This window comes from Magallana gigas, chromosome 4, assembly GCF_963853765.1.
Source record: "Magallana gigas chromosome 4, xbMagGiga1.1, whole genome shotgun sequence".
NCBI lineage: Eukaryota > Metazoa > Mollusca > Bivalvia > Ostreida > Ostreidae > Magallana > Magallana gigas.
This window is the reverse complement of record NC_088856.1, coordinates 36,650,292-36,673,724: the sequence shown is the minus strand read 5'-3', so window position 1 is coordinate 36,673,724 and position 23,433 is coordinate 36,650,292. Positions and strand designations below refer to the sequence as shown.

General features: G+C 32.6%; 2 protein-coding genes across 2 annotated transcripts in view; both read right to left on the bottom strand.

The window, feature by feature from the left end:
- The window catches only part of LOC136269759 (E3 ubiquitin-protein ligase TRIM71-like), a 36,915-nt gene extending 16,566 nt beyond the window's left edge, over positions 1-20,349 (bottom strand). Inside the window, exon 1 of the mRNA XM_066082311.1 lies at positions 20,277-20,349. The gene's annotated coding sequence lies outside the window, so the exon portion shown is untranslated. The remainder of the gene's footprint in view (positions 1-20,276) is intronic.
- On the bottom strand, positions 16,866-19,819 carry LOC136274735 (E3 ubiquitin-protein ligase TRIM71-like). Its single transcript, XM_066082310.1, has 2 exons — positions 19,745-19,819; positions 16,866-18,939 (listed from the first exon to the last, which is right to left on the bottom strand). Exon 2 carries the CDS (start codon positions 18,937-18,939, stop codon positions 17,206-17,208), a length of 1,734 nt encoding a protein of 577 aa, XP_065938382.1. The 5' UTR covers positions 19,745-19,819; the 3' UTR covers positions 16,866-17,205.
- Positions 20,350-23,433: the final 3,084 nt, after the last annotated feature.

The window sequence follows — 23,433 nt, the reverse complement described above, 5'->3', positions numbered from 1 at the left end:
TGACTCAAACTTTGAACTTATTTTGTCAGTGACCTTGACTTGTAGGAAATGACCTTCAGTCAAGGGTCATGTCACTTATTTTGGTAATAACACTCTTTATGTGAAGTATGAACTTCCAGTGATTCTCCATAGTAAAGATATGCCCCTGACTCAAATTTTGAACTTATTTCGTCAGTGACCTTGAACTGTACAAAATGACCATGAGTCAAGGGTCATGTCACTTATTTTGGTACGTAATAACAATCTCTATGTGAAGTATGAACTTCCAGTGATTTTCCATAGTAAAGATATGCACCTGACACAAATTACGAACTTATATTGTCAGTGACCTTGAACATGACCAAATGACCTTGAGTCAAAGGTCATGTTACATATTTTTGTCATAACAATATTTGTATGAAGTATGAACTTCCAGTTATTCTTGATAAGAAAGATATTGGCCAGACACGATTGCACAGACAAACAGGCGGACCAGTTGATTTACAAGTAACTCCCTAATCTTTTTTTTTTTTGGGGGGGGGGGGGGGAAGGTGTTCGAATTAAAGTATTAGATATGTACCAGATTGAAGTTGTCTTAGTTAAAGTCTAAACTGACTCGTGTAAACAGGGTATAATTAAAATTTCCTACTTTATTAAAGTTATTTTGCAATTTGAATATATTATATGGACACAAGTGAGAAAAATAGCCTTCGTTTCTATTTAAGCACGTCTTTAGTTGCTATGCAACGGAGACGTCATGTAACTTTGAATAATTTGATACTTTAACATTTTACCTTTCAGAATATATATATATATATATATATATATATATATATATATATATATATATATATATATATATATATATATATATATATATATGTGTGTTATATTATGTAAAAGTACCTAGAAAACATAAAATAGAAAAATAGCCTTCGTTTCTATTTAAGCACGTCTTTAGTTGCTATGCAACGGAGACGTCATGTAACTTTGAATAATTTGATACTTTAACATTTTACCTTTCAGAATATATATATATATATATATATATATATATATATATATATATATATATATATATATATATATATATATATGTGTGTTATATTATGTAAAAGTACCTAGAAAACATAAAATAGAAAAATAGCCTTCGTGTCTATTTAAGCACGTCTTTAGTTGCTATGGCAACGGAGACGTCATGTAACTTTGAATAATTTGATACTTTAACATTTTACCTTTCAGAATATATATATATATATATATATATATATATATATATATATATATATATATATGTTATATTATGTAAAAGTAGCTAGAAAACATAAAAAAAATTGACTTGAAAATTAGTTGTCAGTTTTTAATAAAAATTCTTAAATCTCTGGTAGTTAAAGGGTTAAAGGTCATATAAAACGATTTTTAACACTATGATTTTCTTTCATATAAAGCTTGATATAAACAAATGTTTAAATACGTGTTGTAAGATTTTTTTGCCTTTGCATTACTGAGAAATAACCGTGAAAACTGAGCACCTGAAAAAATTCTTCCCCGCTTATCTTTCTTGATTTTGTGGATTTATGACGTCTCACGGACCCACCGATGTAAACTAGTGTAATTTTACAGTAGTTTATCGATTAAATTTTAGTAATTTTTGCATACATGAACGTGTCTTTCTTTTCAAATGAAATCGTTTGATTTCGTCGTAGCCTACAGATGACTTAGTTTTAATTGGTCGTTAATGAATAAATCTAATTAAATATCAGCTTTTCACCAGAGTAAAATCATGATCATAGTGAAGATTCCGTACTGCAGTGGAAAATTAACGAAGGAAATGCTCCAACATTAACAGCTGATTAATGAATTATTCGTATCCTTTTGAAATAGAAACATAATTTTCTTCTTCGGTACGTATAATGATTGAGCTACATTTAAAGGAAATTAAAGTATTTTAATTGATTTGATTTATTTTATCACAAAAAAGCATAAGGCAGGCCAATGAAAATGTTTGAGGCATTGTGTACATAGTTTGTATTTAAGAGCTGCTATAAAATGCCGCAAAATTATTCTTAAATTTTATTTTGAAATAATTATTGATATATACATGTAGCAATATCTTTATATTAGAAAAAACTTTATGTACACGTGTATTAACGTTTTATTAAATTTAGATCGCGGAAATATGGCATTTAAGGATTTAGAAATGTATCGGTAAAATAAATCGGTTGTTTGATAAAAATAGTTGTGAACGAATGTGAAGATAATCAACAGATTTTATAAAATACAAGCATCAACTAGATGCTGTCATTAGACAGTAATACCCGCACCAAGTGTTTGCCCATAAATAACACTGTTTTGTACCAGTTTAATTAAAAATAAAGGCCATACTAGTATGCAAGCTCTGGTAATACATTTAAATATTATAATTTTCATAACTGCATGAAGGATGAGATCCCTTCCCATATGATGATACACATAAGCAGCACTTTATGTGCAATTTGGGGTTGAACTGTTTGCAGTGAATTTTCAGTTAATCAATAATCTTAACATTTCATGTCATAGAAAGTATAATGGTCTATATAATTATTACAAACAAAATTAAAAAATAAATTATGCCCCCCCTCCCCATGGCGGTTGCCGGTTTTAGATTTGCTTCTGTGTGCCTACATGTACTTCATCGTGTGCACAGATTTAGAAAAGGGGTGGGAGTGAGGGGTCCAGACCCCCCTCCCCATGAAAATTCATTTATATCAATTGTAAAATTACCAAAACGACACCTTGGACATGTAAACGCTCTAACTCATTGCGCTTCAATGTAAGGTAACATTATTTGGGGGGTAAATATTTAATTAATATGTAATATACTTTATTGTTTATCTCAATAGGAAGTATACATCACTATGCAGGTGTCCTGCACCACCTTAAATTAAAATAAGCTGTTATTTACCTAACAAAATAGTGCAAGTGGATTTGAAGAATATATAGGTCATAAAAATACATGCATGTTACAGATTACTGATCTTTGTCTGAAGTTACGTACACAACACAGGTCGATCTGCATGTCTCATTAGCGGGTACTAGTTTTACCCAGCTCTTCGATAAGATCACCCGGTTCACGTGTATACATACATGTCTGTGTTTTCCATATGCAGAAAAGGATTAGTTAAGATCAGCTAAAGGAATTCATTATTGTGTTTTAATTGGATTATCATTATGATGTTGACCAATATAAGTAAGCATAATACATGTATAGTAGCAGCTAGTAGCACAATATAATGAGATGCTAGCATACATAAGTTCTACTTTCACCCTCTAAATGTGATCTCCCTTTGACAGCTAGCATACTATATCATCATCTTTTAATATTTAAATAAGCTTATCATCGTTACCTATCCTATCGCATTTGTAAAGTTTCTGTCATTTTAGTTGCAAAAGTTATTGTTTTCATTTGTCAGACTTGCACTATTGAGTTGACCCCATATTGACCCTGTATAAACAATTTCTTATTAAATTTGTGTATTACATGTAAGTAAGTGTAGACACTTATCATTTTTATATGAGTTATAATAGGAAGGAAGGAGTATTTCTTTCTTAATGTATTACTGTGGTTTCATCAATATTCGTTGAATACCAATTTTCGTGGATTTCGTTGTTAAGTTGATCCACGAAATTTAATGCCCATTGAAGTGTAATTTCTATTTATATTTTCTATTGATAGGGTCATTGGCCACGAATTTACGTATCCTTGAAACTGTGATTTTCACTTTATCCACGAAAATTGATACCCTCGAATATTAATGAAACCACAGTATAATGCATCAAATACAATGTAGGTTATGGGACTGTTCTGACCCCACGAAACAAGAAAATACAAAATACCTTCTAATGTCATTATGATGCATCAAATGGTGTAAAGTACACTTGTGACCCTCAGGTGTTGTCTTAACCCCCCCCCCCCCCCCCGCCTTTATGAAATAGGAAATGATGATACACTGTATATTTTGTTAACTTCTGAGATCCTCATCCCTAAACCATATAATTTATTCTTGCTCTTTGTGTCATTGAGCATAAAATTGTATATAGATTATGCCCCCTTGGAGACACCCTGACATTCTAGAACTAGAAATGATAAAGTATTTTATCTTATTCATATGTTACAGTAGTGTTTGATCCATATGGGTAATTCCTAGCCTAATGATGTCACTGCTTTGTTTAGGAGACTTTACAATTGCCCCAAATAGGCGTATACACATGCAAATAACTTTTGTTTATAAATCTTAAAAATTGAATTAAGCAATTTCCAAAATGTCAATGTGCACCAGGAGAGAAAAAGCAATCAAGAAATGATTTAAAATTTGCTATTGTACACATGTAAGAGTGTATTAAGAAGACTGAATCTTTAGAACCAGGTTAGATTGGGGGGGGGGGGTTAATGTGGAGTATAAACATTTATAATTTGAATCATTTATTGTTATTAATTTTAACTTGTCAATGAATACTAGTTATATTGATCCCAAGGTAGAAATATGACCTCTGATCATATCTCAATAGATCATTTGTCAAATATGCAAGGTGTAATGTATTTTTTTTTTAAGAATAACATTTTTTACCAGTTTATAAATGTTTTAGACACCCAAATTATATCTTGATTTTAATAGATCATTCGACAACTGGGGCAGGGGGGGGGGAGAACAGTTTATATTTGAGTTTGGTTGGGGGTGGGGGTTCCAAGTCATATATTTGAAAAATTCTTAATGTAATTCAAAATAAGAATAAGCCATACTACAGTCATGAACATGAATAGTATAGAACAAAACACAAACTAATACATATATATATACATAGGAAGTATTACAAAACATAGATGATTGATCTATATCTAGGTTCTTAAATTGAATCAAACATAATGTACATATTATATTATTGTTTCTTTGTTCAAGGCATTTCAGATGGTATGTAGGTCATGATCCCAAGTGCTCTTCCTGAAATTATCAAATATCATAAAAACCATTGAGATCCCCACCTTAATCCAAAGATTTTATTCCTCCTTAGGTCATGGCGCATCAGATCATTATGGCATGTAAGTCATGACCCTAAGGAGTCATCCTGACCCCCTTAGAATCAGACATTGTCAATTATCTTTAAATTATTGATGTTTGATGATCCTATCTCTATTTAATCTTTATTATTAAGTCTCCCGAATGAAATTTGGAGACTTATTGTTTTTGTACGGTTCTTAATACATGTATTATTATTCTTCGTCTTCTTCTTTTTCTTCTTTCCCGCTCTGAACTTGTTTCTCAGAGATGGCTGAACAGAATTGTACAAAACTCTAGGATATGATAGTCCTGCATATCTAGTTGTGCACCCTGGTTTGATTTTTTTCATTTTGGGTTAGACAACCACTTTTCCGGGGGGTGGGGTGGGTCTCAAAAGGGTGTGGGGTCTAACATTCAACCTTATAGGAAGAATCGTAGACTCTATTGTAAATGGTAACTTGAAAACGGACAAAGATAATAATATAGGGTTTTCATAATCATATGTATTGACTGTTACTGGCAATATATAGGGTTTATTAGATCTTACCCCTGGGGTCACCCCCCCACCCCCCAGGAATTTGAAATTGCCATTTATCTCAGAGACTGTTATAATCATGACCCCTAAACCATTTATACGGTATTTATGTTTCTGATGTCAAGGGGCATCAAATGTTATGTAGGTCATGGGTCCGGTGGGTGGTCCTGACCCTCTCAAACAGCAAGTCCCTTAATATCTTCGAAACAGTTGAGATTCCCACCCTTAAACCATATATATTCTTGTTCCTTGTGTCAAGGGGCATCAAACGGTATGTAGGTCTTGGGCCCCGGGGGTGGTCATTACCCCCCTCGAACAGGAAGTGCAAGAATATATCGAAAACAGTTGAGATCCCCACCCCTTAACCATATATATTCTTGATCCTTAAAGGGCATCAAAAGGTATGTAGGTAATGGGCCTCAGGGTTAAATTTAATTTTTCAAAACTTTAATGCACATCTATGGAACAATTCCTATCATATCCCAAGATATGATGTGTCCATTAAATCATAAAAGGAGTTCTGGGATCTATGTTTTTTTAAGTGATAAACGTCAATTTTCTGCTACTTTTGACTCCCTGGATGAAATTTAAATTTTTAAAACCTCACTGTACATCTACAGACCAGTCCCTATCATATCCCAAGATACATGTATGATGTGTCTATCCATTAAATCATAAGAGGAGCTCTTGGATCTATGTTTTATTTTTAGTGATAAACGTCAATTTTCTGCTACTATTTGACTCCCTGGATGAAAATTTGATTTTTAAAACCTTATTGCACATCTATAGGACAGCCCCAATTATATCCCAAGAGATGACGTAGCTACTCCAAAAGTTGTAAGAGGAGTTCTGGGAACTATACTTTTTTTTTTTTTTTTTTTTTTTTTTTTTTTACAAAAAAACGTTATTTTTTGTTGCCCACTGATCCCCTTAATGAAAAAAAATTCTGGAACCTGATCACACCTCAGTATGACACCCTCAATTATATTCTACAAGATCATTTGGCTACTGCCCCCCAAAAAATGACGTTTTTGAAACCAGTTTTTTTGTAAAAAAAAAACAAAAAACACAACAAAAACGTCATTTTCAGCCATTAAATGACCCCCAGGACAAAATTGAAAATTCCAAAACCTTATTGCGCATCTATAGGATACCCTAAAACATATTCCAAAAGATGATTTTTCTACTGTTGAAAATGTAGGAGGAGTTCGAGGAAGGTTTTTTGTGAAAAAAAACGTCAATTTTTACCAATTATTTGACCCCCAGGAGTAACAGAGAATTTTTTAAACCTTTTTACAAAACAACATGATACCCCAAATCAAACTCCAAGAGTTCAGTTTGCTGGTTTATAAGATGTAAGAGCAGTTTGAGAAAGTAAAACGTGACAGACGGACGGACGGACGGAACAGAGTAACAACAATATACCCGAACTTTCTTTAGAAAATGCGGGTATAATAATGATAAAAAAACCGAAAGAAAACATTGCGGAAGAAAGTGAGATAAAAGGGATCTGTGAGTAAACACCGCACATACCCGTTGTAAAATCAAAACACCGCACATACAAGTACACGTTTCAAAAACAAAACATTTGAAGACATTTCTCTTAGAATAGAAATAATTACATGTAAATGGTAACATGTTTGTGAATTTGAAAGCGAAACAAACAATATAATCGTGAAGCGAATGAGGCACCACGAGGCCTATAAGTTGTTTAGAAAAAAATCTTAATGAATTGCATGAACGTGCAAATGGGAAAAAACGATCAGTTATTTTTGAATTTGTCAATTTCATTAAAAAGATCGAAACAAAACATATATACACGCATATTAAAATTGTATTATACTTGCATGTGGATCTATGAAGAAAATCATTCATTCTCCGTGCAGTCTCGAAAATGAATAAGTACACGCTATTAAATATAAACGCACACGATTTCATTTCTTGAGAGAAAAAATACTGACATAGTTGATTATTGTATAATTATACAAGTTTTATATAAAATAGTATTTATTTCTTTTAAAATGCTGCAAAATGACATGGATATTTGTATTCACAACATAGCTTTATAAAGCTATTGGGTCTTACTAACGTCATCAGCAAGGGAGGTAAGCCGCGTAAGTCAATGTTCCTTTTTCCGATTAAGTGATTTTGATCGACTGTGGCGCTCACATTTTGCATAAAATATCCAAAAAACAATGTCAGTCTTATTAAATAGGCACTTATGACCTCATTACCGTATATAACTCAATATGGTCAGGACATCGTTTCATATGACCTTTAAGTTCTCTTTAAGTATTATTACAGAGATTTTTTATAGGAGTCATTTTAAGGCCACACTGGAAAGTGTTAAGAAGGGGAAAGATTAATTTTAGTTTGAAGTAATACATGATACAAACAAATACAAAGAAAGAATGAGTAATGTGATTTAATTGATAAAAATTGGATAAAAAAATCCAAGGATGATTTTGAATCAGATAATTGTTAGTGTACATGCCCAATGTAAAAGAAGACACTACTTTTTTAACTATTCAATTTTACTTTTATCAACATCGGAAATAAGTTTTACACATAAAAATAATTACATTAACTAGACATGAAAGAGTTTATGATAGTGTCAATGGTACACTTAACTGTTCATTAAAAATATTTTATATACCGGTGCGTCTTTTTACCCCAATGAACCCCAATGATACCCAAATATTCCTAATGATTCCCCAATGATACCAATTGATATCCCAATGAACCCCAATGATACCCTAATGAACTTTGAAATACCACAAAGATACTAAATATGTGCATACATGTAGTTAAAAGATACGCCGTGCAAGCGTGTGAATAAACACCGTTTACACATTAATATCATGGGGGTGGGGGGGGGGGTCCTTTTTTAAAAAACTAATCTTTAAATTAAAATAAAAAAACCAAACCCCTGGCTGAATATTTAGAATATTTAGAGGAGCGAGCTGGGTTTTAAAAAATCCAAACTGAAATGGATGATATATACAATTTTGTTCCAAGGTCAAATTTCTCTCTAACTTTTTATTACTGTCCCATATAAGAATTAAAAGCAATTGGGGGGGGGGGGGCAATTTTAAAAAGCAATTGGGGATTGAGGGGTTCTCCCTTTTAATTTCCCCGTTTTCTGCATTTATCATTTATACGTATCAACGTAGAACACAATCCATTCATTGTTTACCATTTAAAATTACAGAAATAAAAAATTTCACATTGCGGAGATAGAAAAAAGTTGAAAATAACAGTGGTAGGTCGTGTCTGACCTTAAATTACCGTTAAACTTCAATTAAATTTTATACCTTTTGAATAACATTTATTATCCTTATAAAGTTCATTGGGGTATCATTAGGCTTCATTGGGGTAAAAAGACGCACCCTTTATATACATGTACATGTGCATGTACTGCATAACATCTCAAAACTGAAAAGGATGGCATATTTAAGAGAATGTTTGTTCGTGGAATGTTTGTGTAACAATCACATACATGTATGTACTATATCAAATATAACATAGTTCTGTTTTAAAATATTTAAATGCAGTTCGGCTACATTTGCTGTTTACAAAGTGTAATTTCTAAGTAGTTAATGTTCAAGAGCAGCTTGTAAAACAGCTAGTGGATCATAAACTTATTAAAACATTTCATTTCATAAAAGAAATGCCATTTATAAGTACAGGTATAAAACAACAAGAGAATTAGAAACTGTTAACAAGGAAATATTGCAGATTACGGGAACTTGAAATTTGGTAGATTTATCCATCATCTCCAATTCTTAAAACAAATTCTTTTACAAAAAATATCTTTTAATATCAATATATGAGGAATGAACATTCTAATCACTTTTAATTGTCATACATGGAATCTCTCTCTCTCTCTCTCTCTCTCTCTCTCTCTCTCTCTCTCTCTCTCTCTCTCTCTCGTAACATTTAAGTGTACAGGATACAATGAATTAACACAGGACCATCCAAATGTTAAACTCCTTTGGTTATATAACAGAGATAAAAGTACATCTTTAACAAATCAGATAGGATTTCCTTGTACGGATATCATCTTCAAAAGAATATAGTATTGTCATCTTAGCTGATATATATAAACGTAGTTAAATAAAAATCATGTCAAAATAACTATCTTTGGTTGTATTTTGAAGGAAAACATTTAAAAAAAAATAAACTCTATAAAAATGCATATCTCAATAATGACTGATATTCAAACGGATTTCTGATTTATGGGGACTAAAGCCTTAAAAGTTGGGTGTACATTAAATACAAAATTCAAAATGATTCCTCATTCACATGCTAAAATTCTAAGACTACAAATTAAAGATTAGTGAAATAAGTATTGACATAATCATAACGCATCTAATTAACTAATACCATAACAGAACCCACAATGTGCAAACTATAATTTTAAATTAATTCTAAATATGAACAGGAAAAACATGATTTTTTAATCACAATACATATTGCCACGTATAATATCAACCTTGAATTTAACAATTTGAAATTACCTTGACATACTAATTCAAAGGTCACAAGATATGAAATGATTGAGTGAAATCCACCTTTGAACTTTGAACAGAATGGCACTGGCTAACTTTAAACCTAGTACACGGTTTTGATCATGTATGCGTACAGTTCAAAGTTTGGGAAAATAAATGAATCAAAGGACAGAGAAACTTTTTTTTTACCAACTTTACACTACATGTTATTTTCCCTGATCTTATATCTCATAAACTTAATCAGTATTAGACATAAAAATTGCACCAAAAGATGTGTTTTGGCCAATTCCTGATGAACAAAAATATCAGTCTTGAAACAAATTCAGTCACAATGGTCATGATTCTTGGGAGTGTTATTCTTGGCGTTGACATTCTATTGAACACAAAATATATTTAATAAAATATATTATTAGTAATTATTCTTTTTGTTTTTTATTCAAAGTCCTCAGAAAAAAATTTGTTCAGAACGTGTTCTTTAAAAAACTAAGTACGCCATAACCAAGAGCGATCAAGAAGGAAACCTAACTGCAGGAATCAAGACATATACGATTTATAATAAAATACATACTCAGTCTAATATATGTAATAATGTGTATGGATCTATCAATATGTCATATCTAGGGACTGTGGATTGGGGCGGGGGTGGGGCGGGAATTGTGTGTGTCGTTTACTACACGTTTAAATGGGTCAATCAGCCGAGACCTGTTTGAGTGAATGCAAGTTGTCTGTTTATGGCACAAACATTTTTTGTGTCTGAATAAATTTTAAATTTAAATATATGGCAGTTTTTAATACTGTTGTCTATATAAGAATTGTCTAGATGCAGAAATACATAACTTTCGATAAATATTAATTGGTCTCCTATAGTCAGCAGTTTATTTTTGACTTTGAGATTTATTGCTAGAAATCATTTATATACATGCTTTAGAAAAGAACCAAAAAAAACTCTATTAATTATTACATGTACAACATAATTAAATAAATTAATGTTAATTGTATAACAAATAAACTATAGATCAGATTTTGAGATCACTTGTTTTAACTCCTCGTGATTTAAAAAAACAACACATACAGTATGTTAAATAATAAAAGTTAATTCTGGGATAAATACACGTATCTCACATCAATGTTAACTGCATAGTATTTACATCTGATATAAATCAATCAATTCACGTAACTTTCTCATATTTTAACAAAATGTAAACTGCATCATATTTTTTTTTCAAAGTTAAGTTTATTTATGCATCAGAAATATTTTAATTTGAGGAGAGTTATAATTCCTTTTTTATATTAAATTGAAACTAATGTTGATGCCGTGTAAAATGAAAGTAATGGAGTTTGAAATACTACTTTAGTTTCCCTTAAATCAGATAAATGCATTTGTACTTGTGAAAGTGTTTCTAGTAGTGTTAAAAGTATATGGACCATCTCCTCCACAAAATCAAAGACTAACAAATTTCATTTTAAAATCAACAACTCAACGGATAAACATGGATATATATATATAAACATGTATTACACAAATACCGGTAATAGATATGTGTTGCTTGTGATATTTTACGTTGCTTGGTTATTAAGATTTTTGAAACAAAATATTCTGATTCGCCAGTGATAAAGAAAAATTAAACAAAGTATTGAAATTACACATTAACGACCATTTCATGCCCTTACGGAAGCTCTATTCACCTTTTAAAAATGTTTGGCATAAAGAAAATTATGTTTATTCAGGAGTAAATTTTAACAACAACAAAAATTAACCTAAAATACCCGAAAGTCAGTTAGGAATTTCCGGTAAATTGAAAACTTACAACATAACATGATATAAGCCAAATAATCCTGTTTCAGGTTGTTACCTGACATTTAATGTCGTTAATTAATAATGCTGGGGTTGGTAAATTTTTTTTAACCAAGTAATTCATGAAAGTAAAAAACAATGAACTTGACGTGAAACTACTACTAGATAATGTAATAATGATGAACATTATATCAATCCCAGCGGAACCGATTTGATAAATCAAAGTATTGAGAAGATCCTTAATCAAACAAGACGTGTCTGTGAAATTCATACTCCCTTCTTCTCCCCTAGATGCCATTGGTTATTTCACTGTAGTATAGGTACACGTGATCTTTGAACTTGGACAGATTTTGTATGATATTCGATGACCGGCTTCAGCCGAGGGCTTTCCATGAAACCATGGCCAGACATTGAGTTTGTACAGTTACAATAAAACATGATATAGCGCAACCAAAAATGGCTTAACGTGAAAACGTTTTGCAAACATAATGTTTCCTTTTTTTTGCTTTCACGAAAGGAGGGAAACTATTAAACTTAAGCATCGTCGATGTATACAGATGTACATGTTTGATCTGTAATTTTACAAGTATACATGTAATGTCAGCATTCTTATTAAGGCGCGTTGATACTGGGGGTGGGAAGAGGACGACAAGAGTGCCCGACTTTGGAACACAATGCTCGTCCTGCCTGATTTAGGGGAAAAGTTATGGGTTACTTTAACTTTGAAGGAGATGATAGTGATAAAGAAAAAAAGAAAACTTAGTAATTTATTGTATATGTTAGTCTTATCTCCCCTCCATCCTTTTTGTGAAGTCCATTCTATATCTATTATCTAAGACGTTTGAACAACTTTTGAAACATACATGATGTAACAATTCAAAATATAAACGGTTACTTAAATGCCGAAAAGGGACTACAAAACTTATGAATTTGATGACCTCTCTTTGTGGATAAAATATTGTCGTGGCAGAAATAAATCAATCAAAATGTGGTATACATGTTTAGACTTTTCTAAACATGAAAACCATTTCAGGGACTTCGTTTGCGACAATCTTAATTCAACGTAGCAAATATGATTGTAAGCATTGAGCGTGTGAATTGTACCTCGAAATCAGTAGTCAGATTCCCAAGAATATCTTTGCTTTGATGTACTTTCAAAAAATATGATAGAAAACCTTACGAATAATGTGTCATAATATAGTACTACTACGATTAGGACTTCCCGATGGCTGCTTTTAAACAGCCATCTGATTCTTTCAATCTTTTATTTGTAATCGCACCGTCTTAATAAGGGTGAAATGATCTCAAGAGAAAATAATGCGACTTCAATCAAATCTAAATATAAATAAAAAATGTTTATATGACGATGATTTTTTAAACATGAGTTGCGATTCTCTTGTTCTGTGTATAGCTCTATGATAAGAACACGTTGACATCAAAGAAAGGCAGTGAAAACCAGTCACAGGGGTGGCTTGTGTCTCCTTACATTTACTCACACTTTTCGATGTAAAGGTGGTATGGGGCACCTGTTTATCTTAATGTAAAAAAAAATAATAATCATAATACTTTCACCAGTGTAGAATTTTCGAAATTTGAAATATTTTACCCCCTTAAAAAATGTTTTGAATTTTTTTTGGTAAAAATCATTAAAGCCTCCGCGGGGTTCGAACTAACGACTTACAGATTCATAGTAAACGGTATATATTTTAAATTAAGAAATTTTATTTATACTTAATTTGTTGTCAATTCTGCTAAACAACTGTTTTTGTTTTCCTGTGGATATGCAACCAAATTGCAAACATGTTCATTAATTTTGATATGATCATTCATCTTTTAAGCAACGATTAAGCACTTGAACAGAAGAATGACAAAAAATCAAATTTACAGAAAAAAATATTTTCCCAATATTTTCTATTGTCTTTTATTAATTTGGGAAATTTTTTAAAAGGATGTCCTCAGTATCCGTGAAAAAATGGAGATAATTCTCGATTCACTAAAGATAAAATTTATAGGAAATGTTCTTACTGAGAGTCAGTATGATGGAAACGAAACCGTCACCAAGACACGAGAAATTTCAGTCATTATTCATCATCAAATCACATGTCACTTCAACTGACAATTTCTCACAATTCCATTCACGCTGATTTGTGTTAAAAGCATCATAATTCTGCAATATGTGGAGTGAGCATGCAGTCATTCGAATCACCACGAATTTTTCGTTATCGTGTTTACGTATATAACCAAGAGAGGTCAGTGCTAACCCACAGAGGTGGATTACACTCTAGCAAAAATTATTTTCCTTTTTCAAAGATTCGATTTTATTGCACGTTTGTATTGGAATGTTTTCATCATTAATGTTAATCAATGATTTGTTTTCTTGTTTTGTTATTATTGTATTTTTAAGCGTGTTGTGAGGAAGAGTTAATTCTGTTTATTTTGTGTTTTTAGAAAATAATATGTTGTTCAATACAGACAGACTTATTAAATGCTTAAAAGTTGTATATATCCGCTTAACAAAATATAATTTCAAAAAAAACATCTATCAACCAAAATTGTATAAATTTACTAAAATGCGACACTCTAGACAACTTAGTTATTGTTACAGTAAAAGAAAATGTTACAATGAAGTCAGAGTGTTTCGGCGCTTTCTTTTGTTTTGTTTTTTTTTTAAATTTATTTTTAAAAACTTTGTTTTTGAAAATTTAATGTGATATTTTTTTCTGGTTTCTAAGGGCCGTTATCATCAGGGGTCCACCTTATTTAAAAGTCCTAATATTTTATTAGCGTAATAGAATGATCATTTTGCTTATGCTTTTGTATTTATTGTAGCCAATTATTGGTTCGTTGATGAATATTTCTTCGCAAATTGTGTTTGTTTACAAGTGTTTTAAAGCTGAACACTGCTCGTAAATAGGACTTGTCCGCCATATGTCTCTCTCACCACCGTTATTCCTACAACCCCTATATAAGCTACAGACCTCTTAGCAGTTTAAAGTACTTTGCTGTAGAGGTCTCTATGTGGACGTACATCTTGCCTCGCCGTGTTACTCGGTTGCGATGAAATTATCAAGTTTTACGCACATTTTTGAAACCAGGAGAATACAAACACCAAATAAATGGTCAAAATATAATTTACAAACATAATATGCACAAAAAATAAGAATAAAATGCATAAAATCCAAAGACCCCGAAGAAATATTAGACGTCGGCAACGAGTTTCAGATGTGCAATCGGGTGTAACGAAATCAAAGTGTTTATATACCAGGTACCTGTGTGGCGGTGTCTATTAACGAGCGGTGTTTAGCTTTAAATTCGGGAGTTTTTAAACCCCTGTGAATGTGTTCTGAATGGTTTTTTTTTTATCGTTGCGAAGTATGTAATAAATCCAGAGGTGCTCGAATGAAAGTTCACGAGATTTCACCGAGATTTGTTTAGTTCCTGTGAAATTTCCAGCAGAAGTATAAGTGCTCGAATAATATTCTCAAAATACGTAAGTACTGGTCCTTTTTCATATCATATCCTGCTTTGACTTATGTTAAAGCATGAACATCTTTTAAGATGTAAGTCTTAATTTATATTTATACTAAACGATAATATTCAGAACAGAGTTATTGTTCGTGTTCAACCACGTGTAAAGTGGTTGAAAATACAAACATTGTGTTGCTTAATAAAATCAAAGCCATGTTTGATGCTTGTGGTGTGCAATACCATGTTTGTTAAAAAAATAATGGGTGTCTGTTTTGCATAAAAACTTTGTATATATCGAGCTATTTTTAAGGAACATTCTGAACAAAATAGTATTATACTCTGTTTTACTATTGATGCTATAGTACTAGGTCAGGCGCGGATCAAAAATTAATCCTCAGGGGGGATCTCTATTAAGCATGTTAATTGTTGCAACAGCAGAAAAAAACTATTTTTTTATTGTATTATTACATTTATTTCTAGAACACATTTTTCCACCAATTAATGATGATAAAGTTTAAAATCACTAAACCTTTAGATTTTATATTTCACTACAAGTACCTACATGTAGAATCTATGAAGTAGACTATAAAATCGAGGTATGATTTTTACTGCGAAACTGAAAGGGTCAAACAAAACCACGTGATCTAAAATTTAAATGACAATAACATTCTCAGGGGGTGTTTTAGTAATCGTAGCATTTGGTTGACGTCGTTTTCTTTTTAAGACCATTTTCTACTTCTTTTTGTTTTGCCTATGCCATTAATAACTTGGTCTACTTCCTGATCAGAGTAACCTCTTTTGAATTGAGAATTCTAAATGTTCGTGACAGCTAAGAATTCTATAACTTATCTTTTTTTGTGCCGTTAAAGGCTATAAAACCGTCATCTCTAAATCTTCCGTGATATAGAACTTTGCGAATTTGTATTTTATATGACATAATTTGATTGGAGATTTTGGTTTCTAACATTTAAGGTGATGTAATTCCACCATGCTACATCCTATAATATGTTTGTAGTATTTTCCATTGAATTCAAAGTAATTGTTATCTAGTGTACACTATCTTTTATTTTGTAAGTCTTAAGAAGCAGGTATATCTGACCGAATTTTAACGAGCTTTTGTTATATAACATTATATTGTGTATTTTACGAAAATGATCTAAGTCTGGGTTTTCAACTTGCAAGTCATGTTTTGATAGCAGTTGGCGCAACGCATTGGGGTATACTTTTATTTGTCCATAATAGCTGTTGTGTTGGTTTTGTGATAACGATTTTAGTGTTTTTTAAGTGACCTTCTAGGTCACGCGAATGTGAATGTAACGCTAAGCGCTCTCTCTCTCTCTCTCTCTCTCTCTCTCTCTCTCTCTCTCTCTCTCTCTCTCTCTCTCTCTCTCTCTCTCTCTCTCCAATCGTATTTATCCCATATGTGGTGCTTAAAACAAGTTAACTTATTTTTTTTAAATATATTTTCTTATTCATGAAATAACATTTAATACATGAATCTGTTTTTTAACATCTCATATTTCGCACATCAACCATACTGGACAGAAACCACCGTTTATAAATAAAGACTTTTTGTTAGCTATAATTGACAAGATTCAAACTACACGTAGCAGTTTCTAATATACCTTATAACTCAAAATAATTTGATATTGTTAATACATAGTTATATATTTATTTGCTAATTCGTCAGCAATGGAAAATATTCATTGGTATATACCGGTATTAAGAATAAACATACACAGGTTTAGTTTACATGAATGATTTATATGTATCCCAGTAAATACTGTGTATACCAGTTCTTGTACACTATCACAGTGTTGTTGTTACATTGTCTCACAACACCCACACATAGTCCCTAATTGATGCAAGGATATATAATGTTTACTGTAGATACTTGTACACTGTCACTGTGTTGGTGATACTTTGTCCCACCCAAAGATTGTTCTCATCATCCGTACACAGACTACAGGGATATATTTTTACCATTCCTTGTTGTTTTGTGAGTAGTAGAGACAAGAAATGACCGTCCTGATCCAGGAGATGAACTGTTTGACTGTTAGTACCACACACCAGGATGTGACCGAGTACATCAGTACATATTCCAAAGGGATTAAACCTTAACCCCTGACCTGTGTAGGAGAACCTGTTTTGTCCTGATTTATCCACCACCACTACAGCATTATCATAGTCTGATACACAGACATCACCATTGATGTTTCCTGTTACGTAGTGTGGTAGACAATACATTTCCTGTCCTTTGTTGTCTCTCTGTATGTTCTGTATTTCTGTCCCTGTCTTGTTATACCTGGTGACTTCAGCCTCTTTATCTGTCATCATCCCCACCAGTATGTCCCCGTTGATGTGGGAGGAGTGTATACTGAGTGGTTTCCAGTTTCCTGTTTTAATGAATTCAGTGATTGTATTATCCGGTGTTAGTCTATAGATGGCTTTTTTGCCTTTTTCTGTATAGATCAGATCCCCGTCTTGTGTGATTGTGTGGAAGCCTTCATTTCTTAAGCCACTGGTTTGTATCTTTTGTAGCTGATTCCCCTGTAGATCTGTTTGGACAAGGTTACCATCTATATCACTGACCCAGAGTCTGCCTGATTTACCCAGTGATATATGATATACATCATCAACACCTGGTACTGTGTACTCCCTGACCTTGGTGACAGAGGAAGACAGAGACAGTGTTTGTTTCACACCAGATTTCTCTCTGCCTTGTTTTCTTTGTTTCCCTGTAGGTTTCAACTGTGTAGAGGCAGTCTCCATGGGTTTTATTTTTCTGTTCTCTGGTTTAGTGTTTTGAACAGTTATTCTACCCAGTAGTTTGGTGACATCTTCTTTGTTGAAATTACCGGCAGTAAATACGGGTGGGACTGGTTTGGATGTCTCTGGTATAGGTCGAATGATAAAGCTTTCTGATTTAAGAGCAAGTGTTATTTGTTTTATGTTTGAGGGAGATAGGTAACTATAAAATGTTGTGATTAAATCACTGAGATAGTTAATGTAGACATCTATTTTTTGGTTTTGACCGTTTAATGTTTCTAATAATGACTGTTCTATTTTGTCGACTTGTTTTATTTTATCTGATGTGACTGTGTCTACCAGCTTTTTCAAAGACTCAGCTTCAGCTTTCATGGACGTTCTTATAACGTCCATAATCTTCTTTATTTCTGTGACATCGCCAGCAATTTCTTTTTTCAAATCTCGAGAAGTTGGCTCAAAATAATTTCTAATTTTTGCAATTTCTTCATGACATAGGGAAACTTTTTCATCAAAATCTATTTCTAGGTCTGTAAACGCATGGCCGCGATGTTCTTTTGTGGCAGTGCATTTGTAACAAATTGGAATTTGGCATTCCTCGCAGAGAAGAACCATTTTTTTTGTTGGGTGGATCTGGCATTTCTCGACAGGTATTTGCCGTTTGCGTTGTTTATAAGGGACGACGTCATGGCTATTGGTTTTCTTATTCTTCTGATGTTCATCTCGGCATTGTTCACACATTTGTTGGTGACAGTCATTGCAGTAAAACTGGCAGTTCCTCTCACAGCCTTCAGTGCCACACACCAAATAATGCTGGGCGTCGGGTGGTATTTGGGATTCAGATGCCATCTTAAATGAGAAATGTGCAAATATTTTTAAGAAATCTGTAACATTTATTTTGCCATTAAAAATCGCATGAAGTCAATCATTTCTACCAACCCCTTCTTCCACACAAACGCACACTTACATGTATGTATAAGCATTTTGACATCTAAAATAGTTTAAATTATTAGATAGAGGTATTTGATTTTGTCCATTCCTTATTATTATCAACTTTTTGGATTTCTATACTAATTTCTATCTAGGCATCTCTAATAATAATATTTACAATAAGGTACAGTCATACGCGGATCCAGACATTTTTTTTGCCAAGTGGGGGTGGGGGTGTCAAAGGGGTTTGCTGGTTGGGGGGGGGGGGATAATGGGGGAATAATGTGAATGTAATAACCTTTAAGTTTCTAGGGACCCACCCCCTCCCCCTCCGTTCAGATCCGAGCATTGTAGCTTTCCTTACTAATCAGTTTTAGACTATTGATCAAGATGAAACAGCGATTCTCATTTCTTTGTTAACCAGATAATTTGGTTCAACAGGGTTTGAATTTAGAGGGGGCGCCAGTTGTAGGCAAGGGGTCTGGACAGCCGTGGTGGGGGCCCAGGTGACGATTTGAAATTTTTATACATTTGTAAACATAAGACCTACAAAATCCTATCAAAACCCTCTGCCATGCAGAAATATAAGAAACATTTCCTTTTCCTTACGAATGGCTATAAATTAATCAGTTTAAAAAAATTAAGTTCTGCGGGACGATGTATAATAAACACGGAAGAGTCGGTTTAGACCTTACATGTACATGTACCTAGTATAACAAACTACCTAAAATCGAATGACTGGTCACATTTGAACCCAAGGAGAGGGTAATTAAAATGGACTTTCTATGTACGTTACACATGTTTTTTTTAATTTTATACAACACGTTGAAATCAATTTAATGTAGAGAAATCCCATGAAATCCCAAAAAGTTCTTAATTAAGATCCGGAAGTTGTATATTTTCTTTCACCGAAGGAGTATAACTTTGTTTTGACAATTTTATAGAAGGGGCGCGTGCCGGGTGCGCCACCCTCTGAATCCGCTTTTGGTTTACAATATACAATTATATAAGAACAATTTATATGTAAACAAAAACATTAGTGAATGTATGAGCCGATGGTTGAGAATTTTAAAACGCAAGTCATTTTGTTCAAAATGGCCACAACTTTCGGTTTAGTAATAAGAACTTCAATATAGAATTACCCAACGTTGAGCGACCAAATAATTTAGACTTAATCCATATTAATGATATTGAACTACATCAATATCACGCTTAAGAAATATTTGCCATCATCAGATACAATTATTCTTACTTACCAGCAATGTGACCTTAAAAGAATTTCGTTCGGAATGGCGTCGATGACACCTGAGAGAATACGAGACTTGTGTATCTAACTTCCTTGTTGTGGAGATAAGGGTTTAAATCTCCTGGCTACCTACATGTACCTTGAATAAACAAAACAATTTATTCGCATGGAAGATTAGGAGTTTTTTGGTGTTTTTTTTTGTTTGTTAACAGAAATGTCGAAGGGGAGGGGGGTAAGTATGTAAGTATCCATGAAATAAGGTCCGGTATATTGTAAATATTGATACATGTAATTGTATATAAGAAGAATATATGTTTTATTCGTGTACATATTTAAGTACAAATGGAAAAATACTCATGATACTAAATGTTAGAGTGTAGAACAATTTTGAACCAGTTGAAATGCAAACTAGATTTGGTGGTGGGATACTATGTGCGGCGCGGATCCATTTTTTTTCTGATGAGATAATTATGAAGTGTTCCAAGACCACCGTCTACATTGCACATGAATTCGTATGGGAATTTCGTGAATTATTAGAGTGGTTAGTGGTTACAATGCCTTCAGAAAGTGAAAGAATGTAAACTGATTGTATATTCCTTGTGCACTAAGATACATCTACATGCATATATGTATGAATAACATGCATTTCTCTCTTGTCCATTTTTATTTTATAATGATATACCGTTTCAATAATTCAATAGTAAAGTGAAAGGAGAATGCAACCTACCCCAGACTTTCTTCTTCCCTTTAACCTCGTTTTTTAAAACGGTCTATTCATCTTTTGTTTTCCTACTAGCATTTTAAAAAAAAATTGCACATACTTAATTTAAATGTAACAGCCATTCAATAGGATTTCTAAAACTGGGTTTTAACTCGAGAATTCTTTATCATGCCTGACAGGTCCTAGACATAATGTGGTTTGGACACCTTACTCTGTCTTTTGCATTCTTGGTGGATTCAGAATTCACTAAAACTTGTTGACGGCAATTATACCTTTTATAAAGGGCTTATAGATGAAGATAATTCTTAAATACTTGACGTGTATTTCTGAATGCAAATACTTTTTAATTTTTATACTTAGAGAGTTATTAAAGGGGAAGGTATCTAAAAATATGTTGTACAATAAATCAATTAATTATCACCTACTATAATTGTAAATTGTTTTTATTTTCATTAAAAACCCCGGAACAATGAATAAATCAAGAAAATCGATCGCTTAATTTAAATTTCCCGCCGCCATGGGGGCTGCCATTGAACTTTAAGGACGTTGGATCCTGCGATCAAAAGTCTTAAAGTTTTTTCCTAAAGTATTTTTTAAAAATCTACACACCTAGCTTAACCAAAATTCAAAACAAAATTTGGGGTCTATATGCTTCATTTGGCGCAGACGGTGCATTTAATATGACCTTTCTGCACTGAAAGTGCAGATTGCACATAAATCGCTTTTCCCTCTATATTTTATTATTGGAATGAACTAACCAAATACAAATTTATACTATTTGAAATAAATAAAATTAAAATTATCATAAAGAAAAATGTTACAATTCCTGTACCTAATTGATATTTTGACCTTTTTGCACTGATAAAACGATATTTTTATCCATTACCAATTCAACATGTAATGACATTTTTTTAAAGTCTCAAACTTTTTTCTCGAATTATGATAAACTTGTCAAAAATATCTTATAATTTCAGAAAATAAAACAAAGAGTATGGATCTATTATGTAAAATTTGAGATATGGCCCGAAATAAGCTGATTTTAGGCAAAAATTGGGATTCATTTTTTTTTTACTTTGATGAAATATAAGTTAAATTTGCCAATATGTGTCGATAGAAATATTAAAAAATTGTAAAATTATAATTTCCGTAACAAATTGAAGATATCCTAATGCACAAACTATCTTGAAATTTTGTTTGGACTGAAAATTATGAAGCTAAAGTGACGGTACTATAAAACAACCGAGTTATGAAAAATGTTTATTTTCTTCTTAAAAACCTTCCGCCACAAAATATAGTCCCATACTAAATTCTGTTAATATGTAATTTTTCCATTACTATTTTATTTAAAATAGTTTAATTGGCATTATAAAATTTGAATTTATGGGTAGAATCAATACATGATGCAGAGTTTTTACAATAGAGGTGACCCAAAATGGCTACCCAAAAACAGAGGAACGAACATCTTTAATATATGACGTCACACCGTCTATTCCGGTTTGTCTTATCAACATAACAGTATTAGTAAATCACGATATTTGCTCTAAATGACAAGTTCTGGAAGATCTAAAACAATATTGTTTTGAGACCGTTCTTTTACCTTTGCAAACTACAAACTAACGTCAAATGGAGCATGTTCGTTGAAATCTAAAAGCGGAGGTTAGTGTCGGAGAAATCTTCGCGTAAATGTAGAAATTGTCAACAGATGCCAAGTATCATAGAAAATGTCTGCCGTCGTTATTTGACATGGTAATTCCGACTTTAAAGAATGAATTTTAAACATCCCGATTACTATTATAACATTTATTCAGTTAGCGAAGAACCTGACTTGGAATAAAAAATTTAATCGAGGTCGTTTTCAACTTTAAATGATAGCAGATTAAAGCTTTCATTTACTTATGCAAATGCATACATTTATGCATACAATGATACATGTATTTGTTCTTTAAATTGACGTGTGAACTCAAACATTATCAATTTTGTTTAGTCGATTATTTGAGTAAAAGAAAGGCATAAACCAGCGTTAATTATATTCAGAGCACTGTGTACATTCATTTCTATATGTTGTAGTAGTTGGGGCTATATGGACCGTGGATATCGGTCTGGGTAGCTCAGTGGTAGAGTTTCTGATTAGAGTTGCAGGGGTCCCGGGTTCGATTCCCGGTCCAGCCATATGTTGTCGTTGTATTTATATATTCATTCCTCCTTTCCTACTACAGATGGTGCCGTGACCTTCCTTGTTCAGGCATATAAATATATATATAAGTCCTGACAAGGTGAACTTGTGTTGGGTCTTCGGGGTCGAAGACTATTTAAGGAGGGAGGAATGTAGTAGTTGGGCTATATGGACCGTGGATATCGGCCTGGGTAGCTCAGTGGTAGAGCTGACTAGAGTTGCAGGGGTCCCGGGTTCGATTCCCGGTCCAGCCATATGTTTTCATGTATTTAT

Excerpts from the sequence above, each read along its gene's own strand:
- LOC136274735 (XM_066082310.1), bottom strand. The coding sequence starts at position 18,939 with ATGGCATCTGAATCCCAAATACCACCCGACGCCCAGCATTATTTGGTG.